This window comes from Eschscholzia californica, unplaced genomic scaffold, assembly GCF_041429995.1.
Source record: "Eschscholzia californica isolate CP2 unplaced genomic scaffold, dmEscCali1.0.p SCAF_6, whole genome shotgun sequence".
NCBI lineage: Eukaryota > Viridiplantae > Streptophyta > Magnoliopsida > Ranunculales > Papaveraceae > Eschscholzia > Eschscholzia californica.
The window spans coordinates 29,264,666-29,283,045 of NW_028238483.1; the positions used below are offsets into that span (position 1 = coordinate 29,264,666).

The 18,380-nt window shown below is 35.3% G+C and overlaps 3 protein-coding genes across 7 annotated transcripts; 2 read left to right on the forward strand and 1 right to left on the reverse strand.

Moving 5' to 3' along the window:
* The first annotated feature begins 378 nt into the window (after positions 1 to 378).
* On the forward strand, positions 379 to 3,391 carry LOC147533286 (protein NONRESPONDING TO OXYLIPINS 2, mitochondrial). Of its 4 annotated transcripts, XR_015227630.1 has the most exons (4): positions 379 to 680; positions 796 to 914; positions 1,203 to 1,282; positions 3,098 to 3,391. XR_015227630.1 is itself a non-coding variant. In XM_086647856.1 (3 exons), exons 1-3 carry the CDS (start codon positions 526 to 528, stop codon positions 3,103 to 3,105), a joined length of 282 nt encoding a protein of 93 aa, XP_086503982.1. In that variant the 5' UTR covers positions 379 to 525; the 3' UTR covers positions 3,106 to 3,391. The 4 variants fall into 4 exon arrangements, 3 of the variants coding, with proteins under 3 accessions (XP_086503982.1, XP_086503980.1, XP_086503981.1); XM_086647856.1 differs by lacking the exon at positions 1,203 to 1,282; XM_086647854.1 differs by lacking the exon at positions 1,203 to 1,282 and having other exon boundaries at positions 796 to 957; positions 3,098 to 3,235.
* A 3,940-nt stretch (positions 3,392 to 7,331) lies between these two features.
* Positions 7,332 to 12,472, reverse strand: LOC147533287 (agamous-like MADS-box protein AGL66). Its single transcript, XM_086648926.1, has 11 exons — positions 11,932 to 12,472; positions 11,750 to 11,803; positions 9,832 to 9,847; positions 9,646 to 9,707; positions 9,514 to 9,544; positions 9,358 to 9,419; positions 9,175 to 9,274; positions 9,040 to 9,093; positions 8,489 to 8,640; positions 8,210 to 8,412; positions 7,332 to 7,635 (listed from the first exon to the last, which is right to left on the reverse strand). Exons 1-11 carry the CDS (start codon positions 12,114 to 12,116, stop codon positions 7,574 to 7,576), a joined length of 981 nt encoding a protein of 326 aa, XP_086505052.1. The 5' UTR covers positions 12,117 to 12,472; the 3' UTR covers positions 7,332 to 7,573.
* Positions 12,473 to 13,744: 1,272 nt separating this feature from the next.
* Positions 13,745 to 18,026, forward strand: LOC147533288 (E3 ubiquitin-protein ligase APD2-like). Of its 2 annotated transcripts, XM_086650748.1 has the most exons (9): positions 13,745 to 13,999; positions 14,088 to 14,317; positions 14,427 to 14,523; positions 14,630 to 14,704; positions 15,209 to 15,438; positions 15,510 to 15,579; positions 15,692 to 15,986; positions 16,071 to 16,092; positions 16,694 to 18,026. In XM_086650748.1, the coding sequence occupies exons 1-9, from the start codon at positions 13,900 to 13,902 to the stop codon at positions 16,775 to 16,777; spliced, it is 1,203 nt and encodes a 400-aa protein (XP_086506874.1). In that variant the 5' UTR covers positions 13,745 to 13,899; the 3' UTR covers positions 16,778 to 18,026. The 2 variants fall into 2 exon arrangements, with proteins under 2 accessions (XP_086506874.1, XP_086506875.1); XM_086650749.1 differs by lacking the exon at positions 16,694 to 18,026 and having other exon boundaries at positions 16,071 to 16,402.
* Positions 18,027 to 18,380: the final 354 nt, after the last annotated feature.

The window sequence follows — 18,380 nt, forward strand, 5'->3', positions numbered from 1 at the left end:
ACATCATTGATCGTTAGTTCTTTGGAGAAAGACTTCAAAAGACTTTGTTTTCTTTTTAAAGATCGATTTTTGTTATGGTTTTATGTTTTAATCTGTGTTTGAAAGGTTTTCAAAGTGTTACCATTTTATCAATAGTTTTGAGTAGATTCAAATAGTTTTAGAGTGCTTTGTAAGTAATAATAGAGTTTTCGAGATTTGAAAAAAATCATAATGCTTTCGAATTGTCTAGTCTAAGTTCATTTGAACTCTGTTACGGGAGCTCTCGGACTGGGGCAGTCGGCGAGTGTGCTTATCCTCTAGACTGTCTAGTCCGGCATCCGGGGCCAGCACGCCTATAGCGCGCCAGTCAACCTGCAGGACTGAAGTCAACAAGTGTTTGGGTGCTAATGGCAAGAAGCGAGTGTGTCTATAGACGCCCCCTCCCTCTAAGCTAAAACCCTGATTTTTTATACAGAGTGCAGAAACCCTCCGAGATCTGATCAACATTTCCTCATCGAACACCAACCAACCTAGACAGTGAAAAAAATGGCTTGGAGAGGATCCTTCTCTAGGTCTTTTCTCTCCACAGCAAGAGCCTCCACCCGGCGTTCAGCGTCTCAGCCGCTTCCTCGTCCCCGTCCTTCACCGTTCGCCGCTGCTCCTCGACCTCAAGCTCCTCGTTTCTCCTTCACCAACCCTAGGTACACACTTTCAACTCTTTTAGGGTTACAGTCAACCAGAAATAAGTCATTTGTTCTTCATCTTTCTATCTTTTTCTCTCTCTAAATTTTGTTCATTTATTGTCTACTGCTGTAGGAATTTCGGTGAGTTAGGATGTGTACAATCTTTGTTGCCGCTACACAGCGTTGTCTCCGCCGTTCGTCTCACATCTCACCTCGCCGTCGACGTGCGAGCGTGTTGTGAGTTGTCACAGGGTACCTTCTGCCGCACTTGTCCAGATCGCTAATAGTATCCTTTGTGAGTCTTAAAACTGTTTCTAGGTCAACAACAACAAAACAGAGAAAATAAAAAACTAGGGCATTTTTTATGATCAATTTCTTAGTAAAAATATTAACCCTTTTCTGTTTTCTAAGTTTTTGTAGTTTATTTTGATTAATATGAAGCATAATTGTTGATTTTTTGATTTATAATGTGACTGGTAAGAATTTTAGGCATTTTTATAAGTTATATTGATGAGAGTAAGTTGGGATTGAGATTGTTAGGGAATGGCAAAGATGGGTGACGCGAAAGAGTGAACACAAGCAATCATCGGAACGTGTATGGTGACGATGATTACAATACTGTAGGTTCTTTTTCGATTCGTGGTACTTTACAGTAAAAGATTTTGTAGATAACAATTTACGAATTGATTTAGATCGGTAGGAGCACAAACGATATTTAATGAAGAAAACCTTTTTAGGAGATATATAGTACGGCAATTTAGGAGGTTTCCGGTTAGATTTGGACATGTGTATGCATTCTATTGTTCATCACAATTTTAGGTTTCGATGACCTTGAACTAAGGTGATGTTACTCACAATCTCACATACTGTTTACTTTCTATGATTAAATCCTGAAGATTAGTGTGTATATTAAACTAAGATATATGGAATGAGGTTCACGAGACGAATTGCACACCTGATTTTGTATGATTTGACCAACTTCACCCGAGGTCATGGGTGAACAGCAGGGCAAGCCTGCATAGTGAGGAAGTGGGGGATGAGGCGAGAAACAGGGCACCCCATTTTATTTATATGGTTGTATTACATCCCGCATATAGGGCAGACATTCGGTTCACAATATACACAATTTATTAGTCAGTAAAACATAGTATAAACACAATTTATTAGTCAGTAAAACATAGTATACACAATTTATATGGTTGTTTGAATGACCAAACAACTTCTAGTTCACTTCTAAACGTGCATGAGCTCCCTCTCTTTGAGGAAGCATTGCAACCATTAGACCATTTGGGTAAGCTTCGCATCATCGTGGACAACTGTAGGATGGGACCTGACTGATTTCCGGTCCGTTTTCTATAACCTATAGGAGTTAACTAGATTTCTTGCAGTAGATGAAGAGTTTTATATTTGCAGCTTCCTGAGCTGGTGCATAAGGCATATAGCCCTGGCAATAATCATTTAAAAACAATGTTGAAGTGTTCAATGTCCCATACCTCTTATAGCATCTGAACAAGTATGTCCATCACTCTTGCCAAATATTGCAAAGCGTGAAATCATTTATTATAATGGATTAACAGGCCCACCTTATCTTTCACTAGAAAAAGAAGAAAAAAAGGAGAAATTGATCTGGCAACAACATTTAGTTCTTAGTTATTAGTATTACCCTTTTAGGATGTAACGGATTAGTGGTGATCTCAGCATTTTACTTAGTATGAGTCTAGAAAGATGTACAGGCTCAAATTGCTACTCGGTTGAGCTGTGCTTATGCTTGTCTAGTGGTGCTACATAGAAGTGCAATTCTAAGTAGCTTTTATGATGACTTGATGGAAGTTCTGATTATTTAATCCGGGTTGTCTTACTTTGTGTTCGGTAATGTAATTTTAGTTGGGAATCGAACATAGTAATGATGATGAAAATATATTGGAAACTAACACAAATTTCGTGGGAAAAGTTACGAACAATTACTTGTTAAGTTTATACTTTATATTATTTTGTTGTCCTCCAGTCTCCACAACAAATGTCATAACCTTCGATTGTTTAGTTATGAAAATTTAGTATTCCTGTAATGACATAAGTAACATCCTTGATTTGCTGTTCTTTTTGTCCTTGATGGAAGTGTGATTGTATTCTGAGTAGAGAAAAATGAAAATTGGATCTTATGTTGTTACTATTTTTTTTTCGGCCAGCATAACCTAGTTTTCTCGAACATGATATTTGATAACTATCAATTATTCAATTGATGGTTTAGACTTTAGACCAAAAAAGAAGACTTGGACACGGGTTTTGGGTGCACTCCTCGCACAAACAGAATTTTGATGTAGAAAAATGCATGTTTGTTTGAAGTCCAAAATTATAAGCATTCTAATGTTCCAATTTAGTTCATTTACTTGAAACAACAGCTATATAACCATTCCTTTTCATGTGGATTTTTTCAGGTACTTGATAGGGTTGTCGTTTCTTGGCGCGAGAGTGCAACAATATTTGGGATCTGCGATAGTGGTTAATCTTGTGGAAATTTCCATTCAAGATTTAGGAGAAACAAAATAAATGTTTTGTTATTTTATGTTTTAAGAACCAGGAAACTTAAAACTTCCCAGTTTTCTAGAGGTATTCTTTTTCTAAGTCACCGACGTTGATGTTTAGTCAGCAAACAAGTTCTAGCATCCAATTGAATTTTCAAGTCTTAATGCTATATTTATGTTTCTGAATTTATATTTCTATTCTTCTCAGTTCTTTGTTATGACTGTAAAATTGTGTTTCCAATATTTCTCTTGGTTTCTATCCAGTTGTTTTCATTCCCATGGCCATCGGTTACTCTTTGGAACTAATTCTTTAGAAATTAGTTTGCCCTTGCCCAATGAATGATCTAAAATCCAAATTGGCAAAGCTTATTTTAAACGAGTTCCAAAGATTATGATATGCAATAATAGTTCCTAGATGTGAAGCGGTTGCATTCGAACTGAAGTGTCAGTTTGGGTCTCTGAGATCTTCAATTTCCAACTTCTTCCATCTTTGAATCGGTTCTTATCAAGTATCAACTGGTCCAAGTAATATGGAATTTGTTCTTCATTTGTTCTGAGTAAATAATACACAGGAATCAAAAAAATGTTGAAAAATTAGCATACTAAGAGAGATTCTGTCTTTCAACAAAAAAAAGAGAGATTCTCTGATTTTGTTCTCATATTTCTTCATCATGATAATGGGAATATATAAACACCCAATTTTTGAAAAGGATTGATCTACACAAGTATATGGTGCTCAGTGTTGTGGAGATAAAAAGATAGTGATAGTTGGGTTTCTGCTGCATAGATTAGCTAACCAAATTGCAGAGGATTCCACAAATATATGTGAGGAAAATACTTGAGGTGGTGATTCAAGGATAGGTTTTTATTATATCTTTTAATCATTGAAGCACCTTTCCCATCTTAGGACTGTTAAAGAGTAATTAGGTTGTATGCTTACAGCAGTTCTTCCATTGTAAGACTGGAAGATAAGAAAGAGGTCAAATAGAAGCTCTTTGTTTTTCATAACGCCTCAATAGAAAGAGGTGGCCACCCAGGGGGTCACCAAGCGGACTGCCTACCCGTCCGTCTCGAATAGGACAAGGGCCAGTAGTTTCTTTTTATACTTTCTGAAAGAACGTCAAAAGACGATATTTCCCATTATCAGTATTATCTACGTAGGACACGGGGTGCACTACACCATGCATACTCCAAGTTTTCATTTTTAGAGTTAGGGGTGAGTAATGGTCGGGTTTTTTCGGTTTTAGCTTGAACCGAAATCGAATCAATAAGTGGCGGTTTCACTAAATCATCCGCCGAAGCCGAGTCACTTATTCGGCCTGCCGACATGGCTCGACACTGTTTGGTTCGGCTCAGTTGAGTGCGGTTAATCAGTTTACAATTTCACGGCATAAAAAATAAATTTCTTATTCTTGATTAGGGCTCTTTCAATTTCTTTCATTTTCAGTTTAACACTTTTTAACTTTATTAAATTATTGTTAACTTAAGATAATAACGATAATTCAGAACTTCTTAATAAAGTTTAGTATTTCTTACTCTCTATTTCTATATGTAATATTTTAGTATGTTAAATACTTCAAGGTTCGGTCGGTTTGACGTGGGCGGTTTCTAGAAACCTAAGCCGAAACCAAACCAAATCAATTTAAATTGTTCGGTTTTCTGGCGGAACCAAATAGAATAGTGATTGGTTCGACCCAGAAACTGATTGGTCTGGTTCGACTTGGTTTGGTTTGGCTGATTAGTTCGGTTTTTCCGTTCTCGTATTTAGAGTTGTTGGTTTAGGTAGTTACTCTGGTTTGAATTTCCAACCCCTCCAGTGTGTTAAAACAAACTTGATCAACAAGGGCAACCCCACTTTGATACTCTTGTTTCAAGAAACTCCAATATCTAATACATTCAGACTCTCTCTCTCTTGTCTTTTGGGCACCATTATGGAAGCTTTGTGGGTCACACCACCTTACCAAAATAATACAAAAAAATTGTGATTTAGAACCACTAATAGATATACAAATTGGACCTAATCAATTAGCACCCATTTAGAAGAGTGTCATTATCTTCCATAGGGAGTAGCATTGAGCTTTGATATTTTGACCAAAAAAAAGAAAGTAGGTTTCTATCTGTGGTGACTGGTGAAGGAAGGACTGAAGGTGTAGTTAGTGGGATTTCAACTGAACAACTTATGCAGAATTGCTGCGTTTCTGCAGACAAGCTGAAGTTATTGGTGTTTTTTACCCCCATACTGCTTGCACATTCTTTTTGACATGATCTTTATTGTACATCACCTTCTTGGATGCATTTTGACCTAAACTCCATTTTTCTTTATACATCACATGAAAACATATGCCAACTATTTTTTTCCTGAGGAAATATACCAGTTTTTATAACATGGAAATGTAGATGAATAAAGTCAAAAAGCGAAAAAGAAAAGTGGAGTCCAAATGCTACTTAACTACTGAAGGGTTTTGTAGGACACCAAATACGGGTAAGGATCGGTTCGATATTCTTTAAATTTTAACAAAATCTCACATCCTATTTATGTTTATTTAGGTCTTATACAAACTAGTTTTTCTTTTACATAGTCTACCTAAAATTGACAAAATATCAAAATACCCCAACTTTCATAGGTTTAACAAAACTATGTTATCTAGTAGAGGAAAAATACCATGAAGTTTGATTTAGCGAGGACCGCACACATGCTCAAACTTAATAACTGTCGTGGTTTATGGACAGGTTAGTGAAGCTTTCGTCAAGAACAAAACCTAGTGCCTATGAGCACAGATGCCCCTGAAACATCAAAGCACACATATCACAAACAAGGTGGCTCCCTCTGTCACTACTCTCTCTCTCTCTCTCTCTGTTATAAATATATTCCATTTTCTTCCCTTTTTTTTTCCTTCTCATCTTAATAGTAGCTACAACCAGAGAGAGAGAGAGAGATGGTTAAAATGATTTTCCAAAGAGAATTAGAGCAAAAAGAGGAGGAAGAAGAAGTTCATCAAGTTGTGAACCATGAAAATGATAATAACAATAGAGATCAGTGGTTGAATTTGGGTGTTGGTAGTACATCAACTTGGAAATCATCATCTAATATTGATCCAATTTCCCTTAAGACACCAACATCACCTACATTCTTTAAGATCTTCTCATGCAACTTCTGCATGAGAAAGTTTTATAGTTCACAAGCATTAGGAGGTCATCAAAATGCTCATAAAAGAGAAAGAAGAACAGTCAGAAAGTATAAAGACTCACATAATATTATGGCTTCATTACCTTCATTTTTCATCAATACCACTACTACTACTACTACTACTACTACTACTACTGGAAGATCACTTGGTGTTCAGTCTCATTCATTACCCCAAGAGTCATTCAAACGATCATTACAAGAAAACAGCAACCCTAGTTTTGTACAAAATCCTGGCCATATGGCCGATTTTAGTCCGATTGGACAGTCGATGAATTCGGGGATGGATAGTGCTGCAAGTATGATTTGGCCTGGTAGCTTTCATGTAGACAAGAAACTAGTAGTATCTTCAAATAATCAATCATCATCTCAACAACATAAGCTTGATTTAAATCTTAAACTTTGATTTTCCCATTAGTCTTGAGGGTTAATTTCATTTTTTTGTTCTCTTTTTTTTCTTGTAATTAGTCTAGTGTTATTATGGCTTTCTTTTTATTTTCCATGAAATGTTGCATCCAATTCTAGTTTGTTCTTTAAATCATTTTTCATGAACAAATTATGGAGTAGAATAATTGAGAATATAAATAGTTTGTTTATTCAATTTCATTGTGAATGTGAGAACCCACAGCACATGGTAAGTTGTGAAGTTTTGGTTTTGGATTTGATGGTGGGTTGTCACTCACATCTCATTTCAATACATGTTGGGCTTTATGATACTAACATAAAATGTATGGACCCCAACTAGTGAAGTTCATCACGTGGACTTATATATGTGTTTGTGTATATATGAGTACTCAAAGATTGGAACATAGTTTAGTAGGGCAAGGTTTTTGTAGGATAAGGTTTTTGTAGGATAATATAAAAATTACTCAAAGATTGGTTTCTTATCGAAATGTTCTCTTCATCTCGTAGATCATTATTTGAAACTCAATATATTCTAAAACTTCTAACACCACATCTATCGTCCTCCTATATCAGATACAACGTGCAAGTTTACATAATTTGTAATACTATGTAATATTTTCCCAAACTCACATACGAAAACGAAAGGAATATTAAAGATATCACGAACATCACTCCTAACATATGTAAACATCTCATGAAATTCTAGGTCATAAAGAACACAATAATCATCAAGTGATAACCAATGCTTCTCCTCCGATATTAACTCAGTTGGCATTTCTTTTTCAAGGTTTGCTCTGATTTCAGAACAGTTGATGAAAGAGTTCCATACTATTTGGTTGTTCCAAAGGGGCTTCATCATCCCCTGCAAACACATTACAAATACGCAAAGAGAGTAAATTATCTCTATTTGAAACGTTTGTTTCATTTAGACATCCAAGAAAAGTATAGTATGCAAATTACTTGAGACATGTACTTTGTTGTATGTTGCGATACTCCCATACCGTCAAAGAAGTCTGAGGTTTAGGTGCTAGTAGTATAATTAAGTAGTAAATTTGCCAGTCTCTAGGCATTTTGGGTGGGCCTGTGGAGCCTTTTGTCAGATCAGAGCTTTCTATACCGGTTGGGCTTGGACTTGGACTTGGACTTGAGTGCTAATAGTATGGACAACATTGGTACCTGCTAAGATTGGGTTTCACAAAGAACCTGTCTTTTGGGGCTAATGTCAAAGATGCCTCCAACATTCCCCCAACATGTTCGTTTTCCCCCCCTATTTTGACCAACAAACTGTTCGACACCCTAACAAAACGTTCCACGGTAGATAGTTTTTTTTTTTTTTTGATGAAGGTCCACGGTAGATAGTTATATCCACTTTTTCTCTTTAGCTCCTATTCGACCGGATTCAAACATATGGTATGTATAAAATAATAAACACAAACCTGTTTCAGGATTATGCTCAGACCATGAATGGAATTGCACAAAATCGCCATGTTCTTGAGGTTGTGGATGATGTATTTCATTACCATCGTCTCTAACAGTATCGCCATTACTTGTACCAACGTGATCTGAAAGGCTTATACTATTTCCATTAATGAGAGCTGAGGGTGATTGCAGATTAACTAATGAAGCTGGTGGTTGTTCTCTGCATAAAAAAAAAATCAAACTTCATTTCCAATCGAAGGAAGTTAACTTATCTAAGGGTTTAATGAAGTAGAAACCTCATAGGAAGAAGTCCATTTGAGTTCAAGAAGTTCATGATCTGAACATTTGGATCTCTTTGTATATCCCAATTATCAAGTATGTTGTTTGTATTATCTCCATGAATCATTCCATTCGTACTAGTTTCATTTGATTGTTGTTGTGGAGGTACCTAGATATAATGAACAAGCATATTAATTAGCTAGATAGATCCTAAGGCAAAGAGAAACAAATGAAGAATAAAATTGTCAGCCCAAACAGCGCGACAAAGGAACACCCTAAAGGACCATCGAAGAAAATACAATGCTAGGAATGCATCTAGATTAGACATTAAAAGTTATGGTCTCAAATTGGGCTCGAAACCCACATTCGTGTTGATCTTAGTTAAGAAGTTATCTCGGGTAGTTTTTGTAGGCTTGGGCTCACTAATACAAACTTGTCATACCCGTAGAGACTATTTACAAATTTGTGCGAACCGGATCAAACTTTACACAAGGAGTTGAAACCTAAAAAAAAAATAGATCATTTTGACAAAAGAAATTTCTAGGAAGTTATAAGTGTTTCCATGTACCTCCATCAAAGCTGGCTCCATACTTGCTGAGGTATACTTGCTTTCCAATACTTGCTGTGATATATATTCCATTAGAGCTTATGTTAAACTTGATATGAAGCACAATAACTCGATAGATTATATAGTTCTTATTACCTTCTGCAGCTGAAGACGTCCCAAGGTGTCTCCTAAGAGCTCTTCATAATATTCAATTTCGGTTAATGTACTCATTGTTGGTAGATTTCCTTCATAAACCCTACTCATGAAGATAGGTAGAAAAATTCTAAGTTTTTCTCTTAAGTGAAACAACACATACACTAATAGATTGAAAAAATGTACCTAAGGCGTTTTGAGAGTTCGTCTACTTTATCTTGTGATCTTTCAATTTCGAGTTGAAGATTCTGAACATAGACGTTCTATTAGTAGTGAATGCAAAAAAACGAGTGTTCACAATTATGAAATGCTCATTAATATACTATCTAGTTCGAATGATACCTCAACTTGAGACTGGTCTTCATTCTTTGGACTGTAAATGACATCATATGGATCAAAAGAAAATAAATTTAGAGATAGAAATAACGAAAAAAATAATTAGACACTCAAAATATCGAAATAGTCTTAAATTACCTCAACATTTGAGACACTAATTCCTCTTCGTGTTTCATATTTTCTATAGTCCATTGGAGCATCTACAACAAAATAGTTAGTTTTCGAACTATTCTATTTTTATTTATATTTTGCAAAATAAAAAAAAATATTTTCTACCAAAATGAAAAACTAAAATGTAGGTAGTATAAGAAGGTTTTTATGTACCTCTTGATTTTTCAATCTTTATTTCCAATACAATGGTACATGAAAGAAACACATCCTTGTCAAGTAAGTTTACACATCAAAAGCAACATATAGTACGAAAATTACATGTTCTTTTATTTTGTGTTATTCGTTCAGATCTTTATTTAAGAAGTTTAAAGTTTGGCGTTATTGGTTCAGATCTTTTTTTAAGAATTTCAAAGTTTAGTGTTATTGGTTCAGACCTTTATTTAAGAACTTTAAAAGAACGCGTTATTCATTTTTTTAGAAAAATCAAGAACTTTTAATCTAATGTCCGACCCAAGATCTTTTGGAGACAAATTTACTCACAATTTGTCAAACTCAAAGTTTCACCTATATAGGTGGATCTTTGGAGTTCTTACTGCCATGGGTGGATATTAAAAATAATGAGTTAAATAACTAAAAAAACTCTTTTCTCTATTATAAATAAAAAAAAAACCCTGAAACAGGTAATCTTATCTTTCTCGGTTGGTAGCCGTTTTCTTCTTCTTCTCGGTTGGTAGTCGCTTTCCTCACCTTCTCGGTTTTGAGCTTCTATAAGTAATTTTTATTTTTGTAGCAAATAAGGTTACCGACTACTCTATGATACCATGTTTCATCATGATGTTTGTGTAGTCGAAGAACATTACCCACACGACTAGGTAGAATTCAGTAGTAGCCATCTCTATTACTCATTATTCTACAAACTCATAATAAGTAACCATTGTTTGTGAAACTCGGTAGTAATCCTAAAACATGTGTTTGTATGCTAAACCCAGTTTTGATTTCCCAAACAATAATGTCAAGAAACAAGTGTGAAACTCGGTAGTAACCCCAAAAACAGGTAGAATTCAGTAGTAGCCACTTCTTTCAATCCATGCATAATCCTAGTAGTTGAGAATAATAAATTCTTTATTATGTAGTTGGGAATTCTTTGTTCTTAAAAGTTGGTTGTTGTTATTTATTTTGAGAATTCTTTGGTTACACAGAGATGGATAATCTATTTATTTTATTAGTACACTAGACAACGATTGCATAACATATCATTAACATTAGTTCTTACTATCATAGTATATCATTAACATAAGTTCTTACTATCATAGTCTTCCAATTGTAATTTTAGGAAGATAAAGCCAAAATTTGTAAGTTTGTGTAATTTTATGATAAATTTGGAGATAAACTTTTATGTATTCAATTTGTTGTATTAAATGAATTCACAGACGACAAAAAAAAATACATGAAATAGTCTCAAATTGAAAATAAATTGTTGCTTCAACTTATTGTTGAAGCCATGAATAACGGTAAATACGGCAAAGACAGTGCCACTTTCAAAAAGGTACCATGACCAAGTTATTATTCCGGCTCTAAATGAAAAATGTAACGATAATAAAACAATATAATATTTCACTTTTTTCTATGGCATCTCGCGTTTGTGCAAGAATAATGAGAGAGATAAATGAGATTTGATATTTTTTCTATGCCGTCTCGTTTTTTACATAAGAGTGAGAGAGAGAATAAAAAAAATTATGTTGTCTTGTATTTACATAAGTGTGAGATAGAGAGAGAGGAACAGAGAATGAAAGAAACAACAAATATTTATATAACTTTTGTTTTGATCTTAACCATTTGTTTGAACGACTTAGATTTATACATTTCTAACAAAAAAAGATCTAGAACTTCAAATTTTTAATAAGAATGGTCCAGAACTTAAAGATCTGGGATTTTTAATGTCTCGAAACATAAAAAGTTTTAACACCTAAAAGATTCTGGACCTTCAAAATTTTAATAAAAAATGTCTCGGAACACAAAAAAAACTTTTGGATCTTTGAAGATCCGGACTTTGAAGATCTATTAAAAAGACCTTAACGAATAACAGGCCCTTAAGACAAAAGGAACACTTTTAATCATAATGTCAAATTACCTTCCTCTCTCGTGCTCCGGCAGATTAACGTATCGCCATAAAATGTCTTCAATCCTATGTACACAAAAAGAAATGTATGTTCACAAAAAATCATCAAATGAGTACGAACGTATTTTTTTTGTACTCGGACTAAAGTTTTCACACGACTATATATATATGTATATGTAGAGAGAGAGTAAAACCTCTTTTTGCCAGAGAAGAGGCTGAGTCTTCCAGAAGGGGAGAACATGATAACACCAATATCAACATCACAAAGAGTAGAAAGTTCATAAGATTTCTTAATGAGTCCATTTCTCCTTTTAGAGAAAGTGACTTGCCTATTGGTTTGATTTTCTATCCTTTTAATCTCAACCTTTGTTCTCCCCATTCTCCTATATACTATTATTAATCTTCTATATATGTATGTATCTCTCTGTACTCAATTTTGTCTAGAAAACCACCAACTTCTCCTTATTAGTAACTCCCCATAACTCCAACCAAGCACATCAAAACCACTAGGGTTTTAGTTCTCTCTCCTAAGAAAGTAAAGATTCTTAGTCTTAGTGAGAGACAGAGAGAGAGAGAGATGACGACAAGGAGAAGTAGGTGAATTTTGTCTTTGTAAGGCATTAAGAGTAACTGAAGTCTGAAGATAACATAGAGAGATAGAGGGAAGAAGAAGATCAAGATGGGGGTGTGTATATGCATGACGACCAAAGCTTTGGACTGTTTCTTCTTTTCCCCATTAAACATGGCAAAAATTTGACTTATATTCATGGAAAAGTAAATCGTTGCCTATATATATGCTGGGTCTAGAAGGGAGTAATCCCCTTCTTACATCCAACTTTTTTTTGACATAGAATACAAGAGTCAGTTATGAAATATTGATACAGGGTGAACAAATAATACACGATGTTACGAGGTATTGATACATCAAATTCAATAAATCTTAAAATTTCACTTTCGGTGGAGTCGAACTTGGGATTTTGGAGTTTACGTAGAATCTAAAATTTAGATTGGTAAAGAGAAATTGTGATTAGTTAGTAGCTATTGGACGATAGACCAACCATAACAATAGGTTGGTAGAAATAAATTGTGATTAATTAGTAGTTCTTGGATGATAGTCAGTTCCACCGATATAACTACCTCTCGTATCTTATGCATTGTTGTTACTGTCTATCTCGTAGTAACTCTCTTGGTCTCAACCTCCATCTCTTTCTTCAACTTCTTTCTCACCTCATTATTTACCTAAATTGTAAAGGACCCACAGACACCTCCTATTTAGCTTATAGACACCCCCAACATTTGACTTTGGGTCAAAGACATCCCAAGCTCGTTTTACTTGAGCTAATGGAACAAGAAAATTTGGGCAAGTATTTCTTCTCCCAGTAACTTGGGCGTTTACCAAGGGGAATTTCTATGAGTGTCTCCTATCTTATATAGCAAAACATCTTGATCGGTTATGAAAAAGGTAAAATCTGGCCCTTCGTTTTTGTTACGAGTTTGCTAAAGACCAAAGCCAAGAGAGACAATTTTTTTTGAATTTTTTTCTAAATCTTTTAGTAATTTGAAGAATAATCAAAGGTTGTTTAAATCATTTAATATGACGAGAAAAAAGAGGGAAGCCGTAGGAAAAACTACTCATTTCCAACTATTACAACCCTTCCCTCTCATAAAACATGAAAACTAGCCAATCTACCATCCCACGTTTTTTTCTTTACTCAAAGAAAGTTGTAGATTAAATTTATTTTTTTCTTCCAGGAAGACGTTAATCAAGTGGGATCTACCGCCTCTCTAAAACTCGGTGCAAACCTAGTTATTACTAATTGCGCCCCCATTTCCCCATAAACCCTCCTCAAATATTGGTTTGAGGCTCCTTTAGCAATAACAGGGTGCCTATAGAGCTTCCCTCTACCCCTTTTAAACTTGAAATGTGCTTGATGGGAGATGAAGTTACCTACCATTCAAAAAACACATACCCTCTACTTAACCGCGAATAAAATCAAAAAGTTAGTTGAGGCATAAAACACATACAAAAATCTCATCTACTAGTCTTTAGTTTCTTGAATCATCTTTAAACCATTAGGTCTCTTGCCAATTAATTCTCACTCTTAAACTCTGTCTCTCTCTAATCTTCTTCTCTAGATCATCATCTCTTTACAACAGTTCTAATGTACAGATCAGTATCAATTTCATATTCTTCAACCTACTCATCAAGATGGATAGAGTCATGGGCTTGGTTACTAATTCCTCTATCTTTATGGCTATGTGGCATGTAATCTTCACTTCTAGTGTTTCTTATTTCTATTCACTAAACATTTCTGAATACAATTCAATTTTCATTTGTTAATTTTTGCAGTTTCAGTGAGCATCAGATATGGGTCTTATGGAAATTCAAATCTTGTTCTTGGACCAAATTCATCCAAACTATATAAAGCTAGTTCGATCTTCGTTCAACAAATTCAAATTCAAGATGATTATAAAACTGGAATTCTTGTTTATGGGTTTTCAGAAAAACCTGAATTAAGCTTGAAAACTAATGACTGGAATTTTTCTAGATATCTACTTGTCCAGGCTTATCGTAGAAAGGTATTATTAGTTCCATTCAGAAATCAATACAAACTTCTTCTCTCTGGTTCTTGTTTTCAAATGGGTAATTAAGTTGATGGATTAAGAATTTGAAATCCTTATTATTCAGGTGATTTCATTTTGGTTCAACAAAGGATCAATGGTGAATATGAAATGGGAAGCTAATGCTAATGAGTTTGACGATCTCGTGGTGCTTTTATACAAGGGTATTGCCAATTTCCCCTCACCGCCGATAACCAATTATGGGAACTTTCTAGCTTCAAATTGATTTTCTACTTTGATGGTTAAGTTTCTCTTGATGTTTTTTTACAGGAAAATATACTTTCGAGACGATGCAGCCTCTAAGCTCACACACTGATTCCTCTGTTCTAAGCAATTCAACTATCGGTACGAACTTACTTTCTTGGAAAGTATTAGTATTATGTCCCACTTTGTCTGAGAACTTAACATTTCTAGAGTAGATAAGCTTTCGCCTGTCCTCTCACTACACTTTGGCTATAGTTAGGCCAAATAGGCGCTAACACCGTATTAGAGTTAGTATTTGGGGATGGGTCTAAATTTACTTTACGGGCTTTAACACATTATCAGAGTTATCATTATAAAGAAGGGTCGAGATGCTATTGCCCATTACATAGGAGTACCGAGTGGCTCAAGAACTAGTGTTTAGCGTATATTAGAACTTATGTTCCAAAATTATGTCACATAGAATGCGCTTTGGGCAACCCAATCACAACAAACCGGTTTCAATAATACGCTTAATGTGCTTTAAACACAAAGAAGAATTTAATGCTTGAAAGTATTTTATTTTCATGTCATCAAGTATGAATCTTCTACTTTTGATAGTATTCTTCTTTGTTGTTAGAACTAAAGCAAAATCAAATTTATGTTCAGGGAAGAATATTGGAGAGGCTGAGTACTTAATTAGTGAAGACGATGATTACTTCATATGTATATTAAACATGAACCCAAGAAACATCAAAATGTCAATCAATGTCAATGTTTCATCGACAATGTACGACATCAGTAATTCCACGACTAATTGTTCCACGATAACCGGATTTTGTCAATTCGATCTACTCTTCCCTAAACAACATTTCATCGTCTTAGCCACACCGAACAATGTATGTATCAATTTATCCGTAGCTTACTTCATTTCCGCCACTTTGTTTCTTTGCTAATTTGTAAAGTGCAGGGAGATCTAAATGGATGGTCTATTGAACTATCTTTCATTGCTCGTTTGGTAACATATGTTGCACTTTTAGGTAACATTTATCATGTAAACTACATCGATATCTCTCTGTTTTACTCATCTTCAATCTTTCAAAATGCTTTTCTTTTTTGGGTTAATTTGTTCACTTTTTTTATCTTTGTTAGGAGTTATAGTGCTTTTGCTTTCTTTGATCTTGAAGTACATTATGCTTTGTGAGAGGGAAACACTAGTAGAAGGTGTAAGAGTAAATGAGGTTGCCCCGTTAATATCGCCGAGTATGGATAAGCCGATTTCATTAACATATGGAACTAATGAAGAAGAAGATATCGAGTCAGGACTTTGCAATTCTTCGGGCGATTTATACGATGGGAAAATATGTGTTATTTGTTATGATGCAGAACGTAATAGTTTTTTCGTTCCTTGTGGTCATTCTGCTACTTGCTACCAATGTGCTCAAAGGTAATTTCACTATTGTTTCCGACGCAAAATGATGTCGTGATAAGAAGACTTGTACATATCTAATGAAGACTATTTTTTTGGCAGGATTATGGAAGGGGAGAATAAGGTATGCCCTATATGCAGAAGATACATTCACAAGTTAAGAAAATTGATAAATTCCTAAGATAAGATAAGAAAAGTTTTCTTGCTTTTTTCGTACTTAGTCTGTACTTTATATGAAGTAAAGTGAAGAGAAATTTAGATTTAAAAGAGTTAAACTCTGAAGAATCGAAACTAGTTATTTCATCTTGTTTTTGCCCTAAAGCAGATATTGATGAGAAGATAGTTATTTAGAATGTGATTAAAACATACAACATGTTATATTTTTTTTTCCCTTAACAAATAATGGAATATTGCTAAATGAAGAGTTATTATTATTATTATTATTATTATTATTATTATTATTATTATTATTATTTTAATATTCTTCGGAAGGAACTGAGTCTTGAGTTCATTCTTCATATATTATAATATGTTACAGTGTAAAGTTATCATAACAATGGGAGCATATATTTATTGAGTGCATATAAATATACATTAAAATAAGTTGGGATGTGCCCTTTGTTGAGTAGAACATGAAAGTGACGTCTTCTTGAATAGTGAAAACCTATACCCGACCACTTATGAGTTCGTTAAAACTTAATTATGTGTCATCCCTCCTTGCCCAGGTGCATGAAGCTCTTTGTGTGGGGGCCCTTCTCAAACCCCTCTCGTATGCGATCGCGCAAGGCCCTACTCGTAGCGGCGCTTGAATGCTGCAAATTCCGCCTTTCGACTTACTTAACACATCTGCAACCTGGTTGGCATTATTGAGAAGGCCAGGCGTACTCACGCACCATGTCAAACTCGGCAAGTTTGTCTTGCCAGCTGGTGAGAGCTTCTTTTGGGCACTCGTCGCTATGTGTTCTGTCTTGACCACGAACTTCGACTCCATACTTTCTAGGTTCCAGCTTGTAGTGATAGGGCAGCCTCCATGTTCGCAAACAGTGCACTAAAGCCCTTCTCTTGGACTGTTTAACGCTTCTCTCTTTCATTAAACTTTCTACTCTCATATGCTAAGGGGTGTCCCTCTTGCACCAATACCCCACCAATAGCAAAGTCTGAAGCGTCACTGTGGACTTCAAAGCTTTGGTGTGGTCTGGGAGTCGCAACACTGGGTTTTTTGTCACGGCTTGCTTGAGGTCTTCGCATGCTCTTTGGCAGGTACCACACCGGTACCCCGAGGAGAAAGCTTCAGCTCGAGGAAATCGAGCCAGAGGTCAGTACGTGGAGTGTGAGGATCCGAAAAAGTCCCTACTTTAGGTTGAATTCCGAACTAAGACACCTAAGGCACGGGTAGTCGATCAACAGTTCAGGCTTTTGTTTGCGATCCGGCTCCTCCTTTCGATCCCACATGACTGATGCTGGTGGAATCGGTGGTGCTGGTGAATGAAAAATTTGCTAGAGTACTCGATTTGAAGTTTAAACTCCCAACTGAAAATGATGATACACTAAATCTAAGAATATGTCTAGATTTTTTCGATGACACTAATATTGTCGTGCTAAGAGAAATCATAGGAATATCAGAGTCTCTACCTAAACCGACTTTTAGGGAGTTTGAGTCTGATAGAAGGGTCTCCATTGAAAGAACTCGACATACTTCTTTTAGAGACCCTAATTTAACTTCAAGTGACTCTGGTATTTCTCTAAATCATTTTGTATTTGTCCCTCAGAAACATGTTTAGATTTTGAAGCAGTTTATCTCTTTGTCTATCATCCATATAAATACCATTTTAATCAGGTTTGTACTCTCTCGTGCATTGCCAAACTTAATGACTTTATTATCGTCTAAGTTTGGGGAATGCCCTTCTTCCTTGATAGCATCACCTGCACTTTCGCTGAATTACACAAATGAGAGACTATCATTCATCAAAAATCTTTTGTTTTGTGCGGATCCTCAGATGTTTCGCTTATTGGTTTATGTAGAGTCAAACATTCGTAATCCAGTAGATATGATTCTTTTATTTTGTTGAGTCATCTGTATAGTTTGGCTGAAGACTTGAAACTTAGCGCTAGATGGGATGCAACCCATGCATCTGATATAAAACGATGGGATTCGGTAACATATTTCCCTTCATCTTATATTTTTGCATAGTACAATGTTCCGTTTAAGTTCGGGAACGAGAGATTAATGTCTTGTTAAGACCTTTTGTGACGCCCCTAGCAGTACAAAGTTTGTTTTAGCGAAGGTTCAACGAGCCCCCTCCCTCCAAGGCCTCACCACTAATAATAACTCAAGTTCAATATTCCCCGAATTTGTACTTCCGGTGGATCGAACCTGAGACCTCTGTATTGCAGAGTAATGCACTAACCAAC